General features: G+C 45.7%; 1 protein-coding gene across 3 annotated transcripts in view; it reads left to right on the forward strand.

Annotated features, from left to right (window-relative positions):
* The window catches only part of bckdk (branched chain ketoacid dehydrogenase kinase), a 123,537-nt gene that overhangs the window by 7,526 nt on the left and 94,667 nt on the right, over positions 1 to 21,344 (forward strand). For all 3 annotated transcript variants that reach the window (XM_070858126.1, XM_070858127.1, XM_070858128.1), the window contains exons 2-3: positions 15,311 to 15,379; positions 16,858 to 16,968. In XM_070858126.1, coding sequence (XP_070714227.1) covers positions 15,311 to 15,379; positions 16,858 to 16,968 — 180 coding nt within the window. The remainder of the gene's footprint in view (positions 1 to 15,310; positions 15,380 to 16,857; positions 16,969 to 21,344) is intronic.

Below are 21,344 nucleotides of genomic sequence, written 5' to 3' on the forward strand. Positions count from 1 at the left end.
TTCAGGGAGTGTGCAACACATGGGGCTTAATATGACGCATTCAGGGACCGTACAACACATATGGGATTAGTGTAACATATTTCATGGAGTGCACCACACTTGGGAATGAGTATCATGCATTTAGAGAGTGTGCCACACATTTGGAGATTAGATTAACACATTCAGGAAGTGTTCAGCACACTTGGGGATTAGTATATCAGTCTCGTGGGGTTACAGGGCGCAATTTCGAAATTTGCACATTACAAGATATTTGGAAGTGTAGTAAACAGTTCAGAAGATAGTAATAGACATCAAGAGAACATAGACAAGCTGGTGGAATGGGTGGACACATGGCAAGTGAAATTCAAGTGTGAGATGATGCATTTTGGTTGGAAGAATGAGGAGAGACAATACAAGCTAAATGGTACAAGTTTAAAGGGGGTGCAAGAACAGAGAGGGGGGTGGGGAGTGTTTGTGCCAAATCTTTGAAGGTGGCAGGACAGGTTAGCAAAGCAATTAATAAAGCACATGGGATCCTGGGCTCTATAAATAGAGGCATAGAGTACAAAAGCCAAGAAGTTATGCTAAACCTAAATAAAACACTAGTTCAGCCCCAGCTGGACTATTGTATCCAATTCTGGACACCACACTTTAGGAAGGATGTGAAGGCTTTGGAGAGGGTGCAGAGGAGATTTACTAGAATGGTCCCAGGGATGAGGGATTACAGTTACCTGGATAGATTGGAGAAGCTGTGTTTGTGCTCTTAGAGCAGAGAAAGCTAAGAGGAGATTTGATAGAGGTGTTTAAAGTCATGAAGGGTTTCGATAGAGTAAATTAAGAGAAACTGTTTCCAATGGCTGAAGGGTCGATAACCAGAGGGCACAGATTTAAGGTGATTGGCAAACGAACCATAAGGAAAACATTTTTACGCAATGAATGGTTAGGATTTGGAATGCACTGCCTGATAGGGTGGTGTATGCATTAGTAGCCTTCAAAAGAGAATTGGATAAATACTTGAAAGAGAAACAAATGCAGGGATATGGGGAAAGAGCGGGGGAGTTTGGACTAACTGACTTGCTCTTCGAAAGAGCTGGCGCAGACTGGATGGGCTGAAAGGCCTCTTTCTGTGCTGTACTATTGTATGAATGGTAGATAATGGGTAAATAGTACAAATAGTGGGTGAGAAATTGGGCTTGGTGGCACCTTTTTTTTGGGGGGGGGGGGGCGCTATAAGCGGCCTTAGAGTTTCAAAATGGCATCCGAGGCACACACCCCGACTTGTGACATGAAGCGCATCGGACACCATCTTGGTACAGGCATTAGCGAGAGTGTGGTGAACGTCTGCTGGAAGTATGCACAGCAGGCAGATCATGATGTCAATCAGCATGCATCACTGATTTGACGCCAATGCTGCCTTTTTGCAGCTCATTAGTCCAGCCAATGCCCTCGCTTAACCTTGCATGGCTGAATATGTGGTCAGCAGCAGAAAGAATCCTCCACCAGAGCTATTTAAAGGGATCATCAACGAACAGGTTAGTTGCTGGTTGATTTCTTCTGGCTGCTGCTACATTTCTACCCGATTTTGCTGCTTTCCACAGTTGTTTCAAAAGCCTACAGGGAGTGGTGTGGCAGGTGCTGAAGGACTTGTTCTGACTTCAAGGCTTCTGCATAAACGAGTTGCTCCCAGACTCCCAAGAGGCCTTCCTCTTGGAATGGAACACGACTGGGAGAATGAGCAGAGGCCATGCAAAGCAGGGCAAGCTGCTGGAAGAGGGAGGAGGGGGAGAAGGGCTCTCGGCAAGAAATTCTCCTACCTGAACCTCAGCGAGGAGCAATGTGAGAGACGTCTACGCTTCACTAAGGAGGTCCTCACTGAAATCTGCCAACTACTGCAGCCACAACTCCAACCTCAGAGCAGGGCAAGGACCACATGCCAGCGACTGTGAAGGTGACCGAGGCGATGAAGTTTTATGCGTCTGGTTCGTTTCAGGCTGGTTCTGGAGATACTGGCAACATTTCGCAGTTTGCCGTCTACTGTTGCATAAGGATGGCTCTCTATTCAAAGAGAGCTAACTTAATTTCATTTCCCCTTGCCAGAGACAAGCAGGCGGAGCGAGCACGAGGGTTTGCTCGGATTCCAGGTTTCCGCATGGTGCAGGGTGCCATTGGCTGCACGTACATTACGTTGTGGGTGCCACATGTCAACTCTGCCATGTGCCGGAACCAAAAGGGATTCCACTCCCTCAACGTCGAGCTGGTGTGTGACCATAGGCAGCACATCATGCAGATCAATGCCCAGGATTCTGGCAGCAGTCACAATGCCATAATTCTGCAGCAGTCCGCTGTGCCAGCTGTATTTCAACCAGCACGGCAAATGAAACATAGAAAATAGGTGCAGGAGTAGGCCATTCAGCCCTTCGTGCCTGCAACACCATTCAATATGATCATGGCTGATCATGCAACTTTAGTACCCCATTCCTGCTTTCTCTCCATACCCTTTGATCCTTTTAGCTGTAAGGGCCACAGCTAACTCCCTTTTGAATATATCTAACGAACTGGCCTCAACAACTTTCTGTGGTAGAGAATTCCACAGGTTCACAATTCTCTGAGTGAAGAAGTTTCTCCTCATCTCAGTCCTAAATGGCTTACCCCTTATCCTTAGACATGACCCCTGGTTCTCAACTTCCCCAACATCGGGGACATTCTTCCTGCATCTAACCTGTCCAGTCCCGTCAGAATTTTATATGTTTCTATGAGATCCCTTCTCATTCTTCTAAATTCCAGTGAATATAAGCCTAGTCGATCCAGTCTTTCTTCTTATGTCAGTCCTGCCATCCCGGGAATCAGTCTGGTGAACCTTCGCTGCATTCCCTCAATAGCAAGAATGTCCTTTCTCAAATTAGGTGACCAAAACTGTACACAATATTCAAGGTGTGACCTCACCAAGGCCCTGTACAACTGCAGTAAGACCTCCCTGCTCCTATACTCAAATACTCTCGCTATGAAGGCCAACATGCCATTTGCCTTCTTCACTGCCTGCTGTACCTGCATGCCTACCTTCAAGACTGATGTACCATGGCACACAAGTCTCGTTGCACCTCCCCTTTTCCTAATCTGTCACCATTCAGATAATATTCTGTCTTCCTGTTTTTGCCACCAAAGTGGATAACCTCACATTTATCTACATTATACTGGGCGCCAGGGCTATCCGCATGGCTCATAACTCCAGTTCGCAGCTTGCATACAGTGAGAGCCATGCTGCCCTGAGAAATGTGATAGAGCAGACCAATGGTGTGCTGAAGCAACAATTCTGCTGCCTGGACCACCCTGGAGGAGCCCTGCTATACTCGGCAGAGCTTGTCTCAAGATTTGTGGTGGTCTGCTGCATGCTGCACAACCTTGCCATCATGAGGGCACAACCCTTGCCATCAGCTACCAGGCGAGAAACTGATGAGCAGGAGCACAACGTGGAAGAGGAGGACATGGAAAAGGAGGAGGCAGAAGAGGTAGGTAGGCAGCAACCCAGACAGCCCTTTTCTGCCCGGGCTGTACGTGAAGAGCTAATTCGAGTGTGATGCCAGTAACCACGACCTGAATTCCCCATTCACCAACAGTCCCACATTCCTTACCTTTGCCCTGCTACTGACCATCACAGCATCCGCTTGGCCACGATGCAAAAATAAAAGTCTTCACAAAATAAACATTCCAAATCAAATATATGCCATAATGCATACAAATGATCAGCCATGATGAATGGTGGTGCAGGCTCGAAGGGCCGAATGGCCTACTCCTGCACCTATTTTCTATGTTTCTATGTAACACCCCAGTGGCTCCAGCATGGCTGGTGGAAGGCTGCTAACTTTCAGTGGAGGATACTGCAGGTGGTTTTTGAGAACGACCTCGAGCAACTCTGGGCCTAGATGTCCTGGTTTCTGACTGCACCATCATGGCATGGGTGGCAGCTGGCTGACTGACAGGCAACAGTTGGTGGAGTGGCAGAGGTGGGAACATGAATGCTGTCATCCTGAGAGGGCAGCAGGCTCGTGCTCCGGGGAGCCACTGCCACTCCCCTGGGGCGGTGCCTCAGCAATCCAAGTAATCTTTTGGAAAATTGCTGGACTGCTGTGTCTTGGTCTCCAGTCATCTTGGTTAACCCTTGCCACTGGATCAAGACCTAGCTCTGTCAAGCCTGTGAGGTGGCTGGTGTGCAACGGCCACCCCGCGTTAAAAGAATCCATGCACAGGCATCTTCCACCCTTCAGTATGTAGTTCAGGACCTAGAATGTCAGGTTCCTCATTGAAACACCTGTGAACTCATCCCTTTTTGGTGTGGAAGCGGGTCATCCTCAATAGAGGGACTGCATAATACTAATACTGTGACACACTGCAAGCCTCTTTGCACACTGTAATCCAGAGCAATGCTGGCAACAGTCTGAGCTTGCATGGCAGCAAGCTGACCTTGCATGATTCAGTCTGAACTTTCTCTGCAGCACTCAAACTTTTGGTGGAAACTGCTTGTGGGCAGCTACAATGGAACTGAGACATCAGTGATCAGACACTGCATCATGGTTGGGTCCCCACAAGTGTGGTGTTGGAGTTGGCCACCATTTCCTTGCTGGAAAGGATGGGCTCCAAGCTCTGTGCCAAATTGGTGCCGGACTCCTCCATGCTACTTCACATTGAATGCAGGCTTTCTGGCAGGCTACCCAATACCCATCAGCTTTCTTCTATAGCCTGGCCCATTGAAGTCCGAGTCTGACTCCTCTGCAGCAGAACTCCTGTGCGACCTCTGAATGTTCTGACGAAAGGTCATCGATTAATATAACGCATTGAGGGAGTTTGCGGCACTCTTGAGGATTAGTATTAACGCATTCGGGGAGTAGTGCCGCTAGCATTGTGCAGTAAAATCAGGTCAGTAGTGCAAGACAGCACTAAAATTCAAAAGAGTAGGGGAGAAAATCAATTAAATCAAGTTGTGATTGAGTGACACAAAGGTCTGTAGACTATTGGAGTAAGGGAAGACTCAGAACATAAGAACATAAGAATTAGGAACAGGAGTAGGCCATCTAGCCCCTCGAGCCTGTACCGCCATTCAATAAGATCAGAGAACTGAGGAGACCACAGGTTGTGGTAGTTAAAGAATGCTGGCACCAGGTAATTGTTTACGCATGAAGGGGCTGAAATTGTCCTGTTCACCGCCTCCCTCCTGGGGCACTAATGGAGTGCAAAACTGTTTTTGCCTGGGAGGGCACTACCGGCTCCCACAAAATTGTGCGGGAGTTAGCGGAGGCGCGAACAGAGTAGCGCCGCAATCCGCAAGTAGCGTGCACGGCGACCCCTTTTCGCTCCACGGTGGAAATTGCCTAGCACCCCATGAGGCTGCCACGGGCCAACCCCCGCTTCTGGGGCGGAAGTTAAAGGGGAGGTGCTCTGCGCTGTGTGCTGCCATTTTATTTATTTGGCCGTCTCACCGATCAGCCTGTGCTCCATTGATGTCGCGTGGTCCGGGCCGCGATCGTGCAGCTTGGCACTCCATTTGGGTGACGGTCTGCGGCTTTGGCACCACGCCACCCTGGTGACCCAGTGGAGGCCGTAAGAGGCCCTGCAGAGTTCACAGCGGCCCTCCCCTTTAATAGAAGGGGAGGATCATTGAAATGTGTTTGCGCTACGTGGAGAAGCTGCATAGCGCTGCCGATCCCGCTCGTGTAGCGGCCCAGACACTGCTCCAACAGGAAGTGGAGCGCGCGACATTGCACTCCACTTCCTGTGAAGAGCGGTAACCCGAATATCGCGGAAGACCCGCCCCGACTAGGTTACCACCCCCAAACTGGACGTAACCCAATTTTGCCCTTTAAGTTCCCGATTGCAGTTGTGGCACCTGAGAAGAGATGGCAAATAGGGGTTATGGTGCATTTCCAGAGGAAGGCACCGTGCCACTTATGTGCCCTGCTCAAACGGAAATCGCATTTGGCTGGTACCCTGTAGTCTAATCACACTATCACCTCAGTAAGGCAAGACTTTGACGGTCAAAGATAAAGCGATATCAAAAACCGCTGCAAGGGGCAGTACTGCAAGGCAATGGGGTGGTGCTGTTGCCTCCAGAGGTGGAAAGGGTCACACTGGGGAAGTAGTCCCAGTCCCACATGCAGCAGAGCCAGGTCAGAAGGTCACTGGCAACTTCGCATGCTGTTGATTTTTCTGACTACGGGCAGGCTGTACAGGCCTGCAGTTTGGTTTCTGCTTGTCGGGCTCTGCAGATCTTTCCAACTAGAGTTGAAAGTCACAAGCTGCAACATGCTGTGCCCCACAATGTAAACGGGGAATCGCCAGTTGCTCCAGGTAGAAGTGGCTCTGTAATGACTCTGATGCTGCTGTATGGCTGTGTTAGAAACTGGGGTTAAAAATACTTGAGTCGCCTGCCACCACCCTTGGCAAATCTGGCAAGTATATTTTCGAGTTGCCATTAGCTGCACAGGTCCCGCACGCTATGGGGTAGCAGCAGCTCAGCAATATAAAAACAACAATGGGATCAGAAAATCCTCCCCAGAGCATTCCTGTGCCTAATGATGTGAAAGAGCTGCATTAATTGGTGTGCAGCTGAAACACCCTTGGGTTAATAATTATATTTTCACATACTCAGTAACCATCAAGCCTAGACTCCCAACGATAACATTTACTGGTGAAATAAACAAGACCGGCACAAATAACTCTTCTCTTGTGTTTATATATGTCGCTGTTACAAACAAATTCGAATGTTAAGCTTTGAACTTCTGTGTACCTCAGTGCTGGAGGCTAACTGGTTCAGGGCTGTAACGCACTGTATTGGTGAGAATATCATTTGTATGTTCTTTACAAACAGCATGTAGTCTCCAGAAAAAGACTGATGTCAGCTTTTAACAGTGACATGCCATTTTTAAATGTGTTCCTTTACTCGGTTCTGCACAGTATTATGCCCCAGGATGAACAGAAGACCTGCCAGTGTTGCTTGGTAACTTGTGAGGAGTCCACCTGTGAGAATGAATCAGTCCATTTGGGTTTCCCCCGCCTCCTCCTCAAGGCTCCATCTAGGTTGGGATTGATAATTGGAGAAACTGTGGACTTAGTGCAGTACTCTGCTGCAGTTTATGTTGATCTCTTTTTATTTAAACATCCGTAAGGAGGGAAGAAATGTCAAGGAGGAGAACATAAGAAATATCAATAGGCCATTCCGCCCCTCGAGCCTGCTCTGCCTTTCAGTAAGATCATAGCTGATATGATCTTGGCCTCAACTCCACTTCCCTTCCATAACCATTGACTCCCCTGTAGTTCAAAAATCTGTCTGTCTCTCAGCCTTGAATATATTCAATGACTCAGCCTCCACAGCTCTGGGGTAGAGAATTCCAAAGATTCACGACCCTCTGAGAGAAGAAATTTCTCCTCATCTCCGTCTTAAATGAGCGTCCCTTGATTCTGAAACTGTGCCCCTAGTTCTAGATTCCCCCACGAGGGGAAACATCCTCTCAGCATCTACCCTGTCAAGCCTTCTCAGAACCTTATATTTTTCAATAAGATCATCTCCCATTCTTTTAAACTCCAATGAATATAGGCTCAACCTTTCCTTATAAGGCAACCCCTTCATCTCAGGAATCAACCTAGTGAACCTTCTCTGAACTGCCTCCAATGCAAGTATATCCCTCCTTAAATAAGGAGACCGAAACTGTACGCAGTACTCTAGGTGTGGTCTCGCCAACAATTGTATACTCCATCCTCCTTGCAATAAAGGCCAACATTCCATTTGCCTTCCTAAATACTTGCTGTACTTGCATGCTAACTTTTTGCTTCATGTATGAGGACACCCAGATCCCTCTGTACTGCAGCATTCTGAAGTCTTTCTCCATTTAAATAATATTGTGCTTTTCTATTCTTCCTACCAAAGTGGATAACCTCACGTTTTCCCACATTATACTCCACCTGCCAACTTTTTGCCCTCACATAACCTATCTATATCCCTTTGCAGACGCTTTGTGTCCTCACAACTTGTTTTCCCACCTATCTTTGTATCATTAGCAAATTTGGCTACAGTACACTCAGTCCTTTCATCCAAGTCATTAATATAAATTGTAAATAGTTGAGGCCCCAGCACTGATCTCTGTGATATCCCACTAGTTACAGTTTGCCAGCCTGAAAATGACCCATTTATCCTGACTCTCTGATTTCTGTTAGTTAGCCAATCCTCTATCCATGCTAATATACTACTCCCAATGCCGTGCGCTCTTATCTTGTGCAGTTACCTTTTATGTGGCACCTTATCGAATTCCTTTTGCAAATCCAAATACAGTACATCTACTGGTTCCCCTTTATCCCCTTTACCCCGCTCGTTACATCCTCAAAGAACTCTAATAAATTTGTCAAACACGATTTCCCTTCCATAAAACCATGTCGACTCTGCTTGATTGTCTAAATCTCCTGCTACTACTCCCTTAACAATGGATTCTAGCATTTTCCCAATGACAGTAGGCTAGCTGGTCTATAGTTTCCTGCTTTCCATCTCCCTCCTTTCTTGAATAGGGGCATTACATTTGCGGCTTTCCAATCAGCTGGGACCTTTCCAGAATCTAGGGAATTTTGGAAGATTACAACCAATGCACCCACTATCTCTGCAGCCATTTCTTTTAAGATCCTAGGATGCAGGTCATCAGGTTCAGTGGACTTGTCAGCCTTTAGTCCCATTAGTTTGCATAGTACTTTTTCTCTAATGATAGTGATTGACTTCAGTTCCTCCCTTCCTTTTGCCCCTTGATTATCTACTATTATTGTCTTCTACCGTGAAGACAGATACAAAATATTTGTTTAAAGTCTCTGCCATTTCCTTGTTCCCCATTATTAATTCCCCAGTCTCATCCTCTAAGGGACCAATGTTTACTTTAGCTACTCTCTTCCTTTTTATATACTTGCAGAAGTTCTTACTGTCTGCTTTTATATTTCTTGCTCGTTTACTCATAATTTATTTTCTCCCTCATTTTCTTTAAGTCATCCTTTGTTGGTTTCTAAAAAATTCCCAATCTTCTGGCCTACCACTAATCTTCGCAACACTGTATGCCTTCTCTTTCAATTTGATACCATCCTTAACGGATGGTTCATTCTTCTCGTAGAGTCTTTATCACTGGAATATATCTTTGAGAGTTATGAAATATCTCCTTAAACGTCTGGCACTGCTTATCTACCATGTTAACTTTTAATCTATTTTCCTACGAGAGCAAGTTTAAGCTGTAGTTAATATAGTCATCATCATAGGCAGTCCCTCGGAATTGAGGAAGACTTGCTTCCACTCTTAACGTGAGTTCTTAGGTGGCTGTACAGTCCAATACAAGAACCACAGACTCTGTCACAGGTGGGACAGATAGTCGTCGAGGGAAGGGGTAGGTGGGACTGGTTTGCCGCACGCTCTTTCGCTGCCTGCGCTTGATTTCTGCATGCGCTCGGTGACGAGATGCTCAGCGCCCTCCCGGATGCACTTCCTCCACTTCGGGCGGTCTTTGGCCAGGGACTCCCAGGTGTCAGTCGGGATGTATTTGTCTGTTACAACACAAGCTAGCCACAGCAGGCTGCTTCTAGCTTTCCAAAGAGCTTAGACTGTCCCGACACCTGAAAGGATTGACAATGTCAACTGTCGAGCTGCTCCATCTTATTGGCTTATGCCAAGAGCAACTAGGAGCTGGGGGAGTGTGAGGCGCAGCTTAGGATGCAGTTTGCTCTACTTTAATGTCATTAGGAAAGCTTGTAATCTGCTCGTGACCAATGGCGCTTTACTTGTAAGAAGTTCCTGTAATATGATCAAAAAAGTAGGATGCATACACAGAAGCTTAAGTGTTAAAGGTGAGGTGGTCATCTGAGCACTGAAAGAGGCCAGGGTTTCTGGTGGCAGAAGGCAGGCGGCAGGATTTTGGGAAAGATGGGAGTGATAAATGATAACTTTCAGGATACTTGTCACCTTTATAACTACAATTTAAAAACTACAATCCCACATTACATTGTACATTCATTGGCTGTAAAGCACTTTGAGACGTCCGGTGGTCATGAAAGGTGCTATATAAATGCAAGTCTTTCTTTTTTTTTACAATTGACTCCAGATAAACACGTAGCCTATCACGTTTCTGATCTAGGCCGAGAATGCCAATGAACTCAAGAAAACTCATTTATTCAAACAGCCCAAAACTCTTCCAGTGCTTTCATTAGATGGAACTCTTAGTGCAAACATAAATTTTTGTCCAATTCGCCATTTTTTTAATGCTTTGCACACAATGCAGTCAAACCATTGCCAAATTTCACCTAGTGACAGTCTGATCATGTTTGTTCAGTGTTCTCTGAGTATTTACATTGAACGAATTGCAAGCTGATGATTTCAATTTGCTGGTCTGCCCGCATCTGTTAATGGGAGACAGTGGTTAACAGTTCAGGTGGAAACCTTGGGCTGGATTTTCGGCTTTGCTCATTTCGGGGCGGTAATGGCGGCAGGTTGGTAAAGTTTGTGTCCGGTAACAGTTTGCGCATCATGTAGCAAAATTGGGCAGTTGGGCCCTAAGTGTGGGGCAGAGCGCTAATGGAGGCATTACACACCTCTCTTTAGGGCGCTAGGCCAGCTGAGCAAGCAAAAAGCTCTAATAGAGGCCCGGGGAGAAAAAGAAACCTGAAAAAACTCACCAAAAACATTCCCAATAAATAACTCACGACACCACAACATAAATCTAAAAAAAAAATCACACTTACCTGAGGTCGACATTACTTCCCTCACTGCAGCCGTTACAGCTTGGTCTATCCGCTTTCACAGGCGGTCCCCAGTGACACAACCAGGGGCGTTGCACATCGGATCACCTCTTCCGGGCGCTAATGCTCCGTGCCCTACCGAAACTGGCACTGGAGGCTGGCTGCCAGCCTGGAAGAATTTACTGCCACCATTGCGTCCCCTCCGGGGCGAAAACAGAGACAGCAACAAGCTGAAAATCCAGCTTCTTTCAGAACTGGAAGGTGGAAGATTAGCAGCCCAGTTTCCCGACCTGAACATAAGGTTGTGAAGTGGTGAGGAAGTGCTGGACTGCACAACAATCACCTCCGTCAGGCAGTGGAAAGTAATTAGAAAGACAAAAGGAGAGGGAACAAATAGGAGGCAGATGGGAGAATGGGGAAAAAGAAGAAAGAGGGAAGGTGGCTGGGCTCTTAAGTCGTTGAAATCAGTGTTTGTACAAGAGAGCTGCAGGATGCCAAGGAGAAAGGTGAGGTTCCGGATGAGGTGAAAGAGCTGTGAGCTCAGCCAGGCTGAGGCGGTAACTAGGACCGATGTTGTCAGTGACTCTGCTGATCACCTGACCAGGAAAGTACCTTGGCTGAGCACAAAAGGTCATTTCAAAAGCCCCTGTACACAAAAGATCATCAGAGAAAATATAGGAAACAGTGAGAAATAGGGAGAAAAGGAATGTAGTCTTTGTAGGAAGGAGGGTTGGAAAGAAACAATTTGAGTAGTTAGGGGGAATCTATGCATTTGTAATACAGTTTTGGTCTACTGTATTCAGGATATATTTGCCTTAGCGTAGGTACAAAGAAACATAGAAAATAGGTGCAGGAGTAGGCCATTCGTCCCTTCGAGCCTGCACCGCCATTCAATGAGTTCATGGCTGAACATGCAACTTCAGTACCACATTCCTGCTTTCTCGCCATACCCCTTGATCCCCCCTAGTAGTAAGGACTACATCTAACCCCTTTTTGAATATATTTAGTGAATTGGCCTCAACAACTTTCTGTGGTAGAGAATTCCACAGGTTCACCACTCTCTGGGTGAAGAAGTTTCTCCTCATCTCGGTCCTAAATGGCTTACCCCTTATCCTTAGACTGTGACCCTGGTTCTGGACTTCCCCAACATTCATAAGAACATAAGAATTAGGAACAGCGAGGGCCCAACAAATGACTCAACAATATCAGCTTTCACACTGAGACAATCAACCAGGGCAAGAACGGCCCCAGATCGACTCACATTGTAAACAGTTACACTATTGACTTTAGGGGGGAATGTTGTTATGTATCTGGACTTGTATATACTCTGTACAGCCACCAGAGAGCTCATTCCCCAGACTCCCAAGGGATCTCATAATCCCGGGAGCACAGGTATTTAAGAGTGCTACACAGGCTGGAGAGGCACTCTGGAGACCTGCAATAAAAGACAACGGTCATATTTACTTTGAGCTCACAGTGTTCAGTCTGACTCTTTCTCCATACACAACACTCATGTTCTCTAAAGATATTCTGGGAACTCATCAAATTGTTTGTTATTCTGGAAGAAGTTGGCATGGAGCTTTTGAATAGATTTGATCAACCTTTACTAGATTGATTCCTGGAATGAGAGGGCTGTTCTATGAGGAAAGATTAAGTAGAATGGGCCTGTACTCTCTGGAGTGTAGAAGAATGAGAGGTGATCTCATTGAAACATATAAAATTCTTAGAGAGCTTGATAGAGTAAACATAGAAACATAGAAAATAGATGCAGGAGTAGGCCATTCGGCCCTTCGAGCCTGCACCACCATTCAATATGATCATGACTGATCATGCACTTGAGTACCCCATTCCTGCTTTCTCTGCATACCCCTTGATCCCTTTAGCCGTAAGGGCCACATCTAACTCCCTTTTCAATATATCTAACGAACTGGCCTCAACAACTTTCTGTGGTAGAAAATTCCACATGCTCACAACTCTCTGAGTGAAGAAGTTTCTCCTCATCTCAGTCCTAAATGGCTTATTCTTAAACTCCTGTGACCCCTGGTTCTGGACTTCCCCAACATCGGGAACATTCTTCCTGCATCCATCCTGTCCAGTCCCGTCAGAATTTTGTATGTTTCTATGAGATCCCCTCTCATTCTTCTAAATTCCAGTGAATATAAGCCCAGTTGATCCAGTCTTTCTTATATTAGTCGTGTCATCCCGGGCGTCAGTCTGGTGAACCTTCGCTGCACTCCCTCAATAGCAATGTCTTCCTCAGATTAGGAGACCAAACACAATATTCAAGGTGTGGCCTCACCAAGGCCCTGTACAACCGTAGTAAGGCCTCCCTGCTCCTATACTCAAAGCCTCTCACTATGAAGGCCAACATGCCATTTGCCTTCTTCACCGCCTGCTGTACCTGCATGCCAACTTTCATTGACTGATGAACCATGACACGCAAGTCTCGTTGCACCTCCCCTTTTCCTAATCTGTCACCATTCAGATAATAATCTGCCTTCCTGTTTTTACCACCAAAGTGGATAACCTCACATTTATCTACATTATACCACATCTGCCATGTATTTGCCCACGCACCTAACCTGTCCAAGTCACCCTGCAGCCTCTTAGCATCCTCCTCACAGCTCAGACTGCCACCCAGCTTAGTGTCATCTGCAAACTTGGGGATATTACATTCAATTCCTTCGTCTAAATCATTAATGTATATTGTAAATAGCTGGGGTCCCAGCACTGAACCTTGCGGTACCCCACTAGTCACTGCCTGTCATTCTGAAAAGGACCCATTTATTCCTACTCTTTGCTTCCCGTTTGCCAACCAGTTCTCTATCCATGTCAATACATTACCCCCAATACCATGTGCTTTAATTTTGCATACTAATCACTTGTGTGGGACCTTGTCAAAAGCCTTTTGAAAGTCTAAATACATCACATCCACTGGCTCCCCCTTGTCCACTCTACTAGTTACATCCTCAAAAAATTCTAGAAGATTTGTCAAGCATGATTTCCCTTTCATAAATCCATGGACCGATCCTGTCACTGCTTTTCAAATGCGCTGCTTTACATCTTTAATAATTGATTCCAACATTTTCCTGACCACCGATGTCAGGCTGACCGGTCTATAATTCCCTGTTTTCTCTCTCCCTCCTTTTTTAAAAAGTGGGGTTACATTAGCTACCCTCCAGTCCATAGGAACTGCTCCAGAGTCCATAGAATGTTGGAAAATGACCACCAATGCATCCACTATTTCTAGGGCCACGTCCTTAAGTACTCTGGGATGAAGACTATCAGGCCCTGGGGATTTATCGACCTTCAATCCCATCAACTTTCCTAATACAATTTTCTGACTAATAAGGATTTCCTTTAGTTCTTCCTTCTTGCTAGACCCTCTCGCTTGATGCAGAGAGGCTGTTTCCCCCTGGCTGGAGAGTCTAGAACTCAGGGTCATAGACTCAGGATAAGGAGTTGGCCTTTTAGGACTGAGATGAGGAGAAATTTCTTCACTCGGAGGGTTGCATTGACGTCAGGAGTAGAGAATTCCCTCGGGTAGAGAATTCCTAAGATTCATATCCCTCCGAGTGGATGATCAGTTGTTGGGCATATTCATGACTGAGATAAGATAGATTTTTAGACACTAAGTGAATCAAGGAATATGGGGATAGGGCGGGAAAGTCAAATTGAGGTAGAAGATCAGCCATGATCTTATTGAATGGTGGAGTAGACTTGAGGGGATTATGGCCTACTTCTCGTCTTATTTCTTATGTTGTTATGTAATAGATGTTGTTGGATATTGTTATGTCTTGAATAAAGAGTCAAACTAAATACTGCAAGCTCAAAGTAAGGTGTGACGTAGTCCTTTATTACAGATCTGAGTGCCTCTCCAGCCTGTGAGGCCTCCTTATATACAGGTGCTCTCAAGAGATTTTGGGATCCCTTGGGACTCCAGGGGATAAGCCCTCTGCTGGTTAGACATGGTATTTACAGGTTTACATACATAACAGATAGCCCATTGCTAGAGATGAAGATAGAAAGAATTTCCATTTATACAGCACCTAACATTGACCTCAGGTCACCCCAAAGTGCTTTGCAGCCAATGAAGCACTTTTGAATTATAACAACTACTGTAATGTAGGGAAACACGTAGATAAGTTAAACACAGCAAGGTCCCACAAATAGCAATTTCATCATAATTTAAGTGTTTGTTTTTTAGTGATGTTGGTTTAAAGATAACTATTAGCCAGGACAGTGGGGAGAACTCCCTATCTCTTTGCATTGTACTCTGGGATAATTTACATCCACCAGAGAGGGCAAATGGAGCCTTGGTTTAACGCCTCATCCAAAAGACAGTGCAGCACTGCCTCAATACTACACTGAAGCTTCAGCCTAGATTATGTGCTCCAGTCTGTGAGGTAAGACTAGAACCCATGACCTTCTGACTCCGAGCTAAGGGTGCTACCACTGAGTCACGGCTGACTCTTTTTTGGCTGATGAAATTTATCAGACTTAGGACCAAATAGAAGGGAAAATAATATTATTTGCATGTTTCCTGAAACAAGAATGGATTACTTCACTTTCCTGTTGTGTTTTCCAGGCATCCGTACGTCTGACTCCCACTACCATGTTGTATTCAGGGAAAACCCCAGATGGAAGTCATGTCCTGGTAAGTTGCTTTGAATTTAGAGTCCAGTGGGGGTAGGGAAGGACCACGGTAAAACTGCAAATAGAAGCTGTTGTTCGTTGGCCCAACAACAACATCAGCAACTGCAACATGCATTTATACAGCACTTTTAATGTAGACAAATGTCTCAAAGCACATCACAGATGTATAATCAAAAGGATTGATCATTACGACACAGTATCAGCAGAGGAGTACAAAGTGGTCCCTCAACCAACTGCGAAGCTGTATTTTAATATAAATCTACAAGAAAATCTGCCCATTGAGACCTTCTTGATGGAAAACAAATTGCAAAGTTTAAGTATTGAATATTTAATTCCAAATCTTTGCCGTGTTCTCCACAATTGAAGGTGCAGTTCACCTCCCACGGGGTCACAGCAATGAGCGGATGTGATCTCCATTTATTGACGTAATATGGCATCCACTGCTTGAGGACCATGATAGTAGTAATGCATCATCAGTAAAGAGCGCTACCTTAATGGCCCAGTGAGAAAGTAAATTGCCAATGTGGTACTGAGCCATAATAGATCACAAAGGGCCCTGCATTGTGCCAATTTAACTGATTTCAGCCAGCATTGTGATTAGTGTTACAATTGGGTTCATAAGAATGTAAGAATTAGGAGCAGGAGAAGGCCATATGTCCCCTTGAGCCTGCTCCACTATTCAATAAGATCATGGCTAATCTTCGACCTCAACTCCACTTTGCCGCCTCTAGTGCCCCTAGACTTGTGGTGGTGAGTGTGGTTTTGTGTTTCGTGTTTCTGAATCCAAGTCATTGATGTGAATTAGAAGCAACAGTGGTTCCAACACCAATTCCCTGGGGCATCTCACCTGGTACTTACCCCTACTCTGAAATTAGTCCTCTAACTAGTTCCCATTGCTTTCCACCTTTCAGCCAGTTTCTTATCCAATCCCAAGATTTTCCTTTAATCCCCACAGCTTTAAGCTTAAGTAATACCTTTCTAAATAATATGCCGTTTGAAAGTCGAGGTACATCACATTGCCGGGCTTTGCTCAGTCCTGAAAGAGGTGGATGAGGTTGTTCAGGCGGGTTCTTCCCCTTCTGAATCCACGTTGACTACTGCCTACGAGGTACGAGAGAGTAGCCCTTTCAATATTGAGGTATTAGTTGTCACCTGAGTTATGCCAAACGTTGTTATATAATTTACTCAGAACTTTTTATTTTCTTTACCAATTCAGGTCAAGAGTACATATCCAAGGACAGAAATAATGCAATCATGCAGGTTTAAAAATAAATGTTTCATAAGATTTGAGATATTTTCAGTAAGGCAGTGAAAGTGGCTGAAAACATACCCGTCAGCAATCAGTGAGATTTGTTGAATTTTGCCTCAAGCGGGCTGCCCATACAGTGATGTATTTTCTCTGTGTGTTTGTATAATGTGTAGTTGTGTGTGGTTAGAGTCTGATGGGTCAAGGTTAGTATATCTTTTTGATTGTTACAGAGGAATGCCAGGTACCTGTATAACGAATTGCCTGTACGCATCGCCCATCGGATTAAGGGGTTTCGGACCCTTCCTTTCATCATCGGTTGCAATCCCACAATTCTGCAGGTGGTAAGTACAATGAATGAATGAGTGAATCCATTTTATTGCCGTTGCTAAATTGAGAAACCGATGTTTAAAGTACAGTAAGGGAATTTATGAGAAATGATTTTCTGACCATTTATGCACTGTTGTGGTTTTTACCATCAGGAAACTCTAGGGCTGTGTTAGAACATAAGAACATAAGAATTAGAAGCAGGAGAAGGCCATTTGGCCCCTCGAGCCTGCTCTGCCATTCAATATGATCATGGCTGATCTTCTACCTCAACTCCACTTTCCCTCCCGATCCCAATTCCCTTAATTTTCAAAAATCTATCGATCTCGGTCTTGAATACACTCAATGACTGAGCATCCACATCCTGTCCTTCGAATAGTGCAGTGGGATCTTTAGCTTCCACCTGACCAGACAGGGCCTCGTTTGGACAGGTCAGGCCCAAGATGTCCTTTGCTCGATGGCTGTGCTGCGGCACTTCTACATCCCACAGCACAATTCAGGCCTAAACAGGGTTTGAACCGAGGGGTGTCCGGGAACTTCAAGCTTAAATCACACCTCGAAATGTATGCAGCTAGAACTCAAAACCTTGTAATAATTCACTTATGAATTTAAATGAATAGCTTATACAAGGTCTGTGTGAAAAATAAACATTATATATAAATATTCAATATAGTTTGTACAGGAGAAATGTTAAATAAACAATCAATAAGAAATATAAACAGGCATATAGAAGAGAGACAACCCGAGAGATACAGAGAAAGGGAGATAGAAAGAAAAGGAACTGGTCGACAGATACAGGAAGAGAGAGTCACCGAGTTCTTTTTGTTTAGCCTATGAGCAATGCACGGAGCTTGACTATTGCAGCTTTGATTGTACTAGAAGCTGCAATGGCCATTATTTGCTACTTGGTGGTGTTGATGAATTAATCAGTCAAGCAAAAGGAAAAATTGGCACTGCTGAGGTTGAGTCATCGTGTGTTTATAGAAAGCCAGTTAATTGCATTACTGGACATGAAGATCAAACTACAGGGTGATCTCTCAGCTATACTCAGTAAAACCTCCTCCGAAGGAAATTACAAAACAACACAAGCAGCAGAGAGGAGTATAAGCATGCAAATTAGAGAAAAGGCCAGTGAGTTTCAAAAACAATGAACAATGAACCTTTAATATAATGTCACATGGCAATATTCTGATTACATAGAATATACAGCACAGAAACAAGGCGTTCAGCCCAACCAGTCCATGCCGGCGTTTATGCTCCACACGAACCTCCTCTCATTCTCCCTCATATGCTTATCTAGCCACCCCTTAAATGCATCTATACTGTTTGCCTCAGTAACACCCTATGGTAGTCAGTTCCACATTCTTGCCACTCTGGGCAAAAAAGGTTCTTCTGAATTCCTTATTTGATTTCTTGGTGACTCTCTTATATGGCTATAACTATTTGTAACACCAAAGTTCTGATTGGTCCCCTTGGAAGACAAGACACACCCAGCGGTTCGTCTGGAATGTGAATTAGATCCTGCCTGCCAGAGTAATCAAAATCTTTGCAATGTTTAATTTGATCCATTTATTGACAGCCAACTCCAGAGCTCACAGTGCTAACACTACGGCTCTCAGAGAACAGATTGGGCTCACCCTCCCGGGTTAAGAGCACTCGCACTTTCTGACTTCCTCGCTGCCAAAACGACAGGCAAAAAATCAGATTAAAAAAAAAACCCATGGCAATTTGGGGGAAAAAATCTGAGACGTTCCTCTCTGACCCATCTAGGCGTTCGAAACTAATCCGAGATCACTCAGCCCTGAATTCCTTGCAGTACCCACTTTCTGTAAAGGGTAATGTCCGCCCCAGCCAGAAACAGGTCCAGCTCTCGCTTGAATGAATTCACCGAATTAGCATCCACCACACGAGCCGGCAGCCTGTTTGAGAAGTCCACTATTCTCGGGGAAATGAACCACCTCCTGACATCTAACCTAGATTTGACCTTATACAACTTAAATTTATGACCTTAGGTCCTCCCTAACGTATTTTAAAAACTGAATTCAAATTCTCAGGCTGCCTTGGTGAAATTTGAACTCGCATTCTCTGGATTATTAGTGTAGGCCTCTGGATTACTAGCCCAGTAACATCCACGACACCACAGTACCCATGTAGTAGCTAAAGTGTGACAGAATACACACAATACACGAGCGAGTCTTCCATAGGGAGGGTACTCTGCTGCAAGGAAGGGTTGCTGGAAGGGGGGAGGGCTGCACATTGCCACTGAGAGAATTTGGAAAGAAGTTTACGAGCGATGTGCGCAGAAACAGTGAAGTGAGTGTTTTTTGATTGGTGTCTGGAAAAATTTGCGTTTCTCACCATTTGGGGCAGTAACCTTTGCGAGGCCGGACATTTTGCGTCTGGCGTAGAAATCCTGCCCCGGAATTGAAATTGGGCTTACCGTCCCCGAGAGGAAGTGGAGCGCAATGTCGGGTGCTCCACTTCCTGTCGGGGCTGGCTCGGGGCGCGCTACCCGAGCGAAAAATTGGAGCGCTACGCAGCCTCTCCACGTAGCCTTTCCAAGGGCCCTCCCCTTCCGTTAACGGGAAGGGCACGCTGCGAGTCTGCAGGGTTTTCAGGAGCCTACACTAGGCTACCGGGGATGCGGGGGGCCTTGGCCGCAGCCCGACACCGAAACGGAGTACCGGGCTGCACGATCGTGGCACAGACCCGGTGAATATCGGCACTGAGGCCGGACCGGTACGTTGGAGGGCAGCGCAAAAGGGAACCACTCACCTCCCCTTTAACTTTCGCCCCACGAGCAGAGTGCGACCCAGTTTGCAACCCGCAAGGCTGGCACTGACCACGGCAGCCTCACAGGGCGCTGCCCGATTTCTGCCGTGGAGTGACAAGGGGCCACCGCGCACGCCGATGACGTCATCGCCGGAAGCGCAGCGGTCCGAGGCGCTACCAGCGAGGGCACGGCACTACTGGTTTCGCGCTTCTGCTAACTCCCGTGCAATTTCACGGGAGCCGGTAGCGCTCTCTTTTCCCCCCCCCCCCCTCCTCCCGGATGAAAACAGTAACATTAACGCTAGCGGGAGGTGCACAGCAGTGGAATTTAGCCCTCGTAGTGTTTTCCTCTTTTTATTCGTTCATAGGATGTGGGCATCGCTGGCAAGGCCAGCATTTATTGGCCATCCCTAATTACCCTTGAGAAGGTGGTGGTGACCCACCTTCATGAACCACTGCACTCCCTGTGGTGAAGGTGCTCCCACAGTGCTGTTAGGGAGGGAGTTCCAGGATTTTGACCCAGCGCTGATGAAGGGAAGGCAATACATTTCCAATTCAGGATGGTGTGTAACTTGGAGGTGGTGGTGTTCCCATGCACCTACTGCCCTTGTCCTTCTAGGTGGTAGAGATCGTGGGTTTGGTAGGTACTGCCGAAGAAGCTTTGCAGGTGGATAAATAAAGAAATAAATCTTTTCTCCTTGCGTGTCACAGTTACATAAATAAATCAATTTGCATATGTCACAGGGAGGAGAAAGGGCTGAGGACTATGTTACTGTTTACAGTAGATTGGTGGTGTGCCAATCGTCTTGATTGCTGATCAGGTTTAGAAAGAATACGGAGAGGCCCAGGGCCGTCAGACACCTAAACTTGGTCTGCACATTGGGAGCAATGTTTCCTCTTAGTTTTTTTTTCATGCACGGCCCTTTAACTGGCAGCACCACCCATTCAAATGTGCATGCCTAGTTTCTTCCATATAAAAGCCGGTGAGCAGCCTGCGTGGGACCTCGAGACCACTACGTGGCTACGTAGCTTAGCGGGAAGGTTGATTGGGAGTAACCAAACTAGAGCAGTATCCTTGAGAGGGGGTGCCGTGGGACGAGTCTGTCTCTGTACTGTAACAGTAAATGGGTGACTGCTATAATAGACATAAAGAGCATCAAAACTCGAATTAACCATTGCTATTTATGTAATTGTTCTTGGCAAAGTACCTATGATAAAGTTTTAAAAGTTCATGCTATGCATTGTTTTGATACAGAAAAACAAATTCACAATTTAATTATATTCCAAGTGTCACTCACATGGTTATATTTTCAGTTAGCTGAAAAATCAGTTGAAACCAAGTTCACAATATTCGAGGACTTTTTTGATTCGTCCCTTTCTGCTACTTCGAATCATAGAATGGTTACAGCACAGAAAAAGTATCTTCTGGTTCTCGACCCTTGTGCCAATGGGAACAGTTTCTCTCTACTCTGTCCAGACCCCTCATGATTTTGAACACCTCTATCAAATCTCCTCTCAATCTTCTCTGCTCCATGGAGAACAACCCCAGCTTCCCCAGTCTTATCAACGTCAATGAAGTCCCTCATTCCTGGAATCATTCTCGTTAATCTTTTCTACACCC

The sequence above is a fragment of the Pristiophorus japonicus genome, chromosome 16 (genome assembly GCF_044704955.1).
Source record: "Pristiophorus japonicus isolate sPriJap1 chromosome 16, sPriJap1.hap1, whole genome shotgun sequence".
NCBI lineage: Eukaryota > Metazoa > Chordata > Chondrichthyes > Pristiophoridae > Pristiophorus > Pristiophorus japonicus.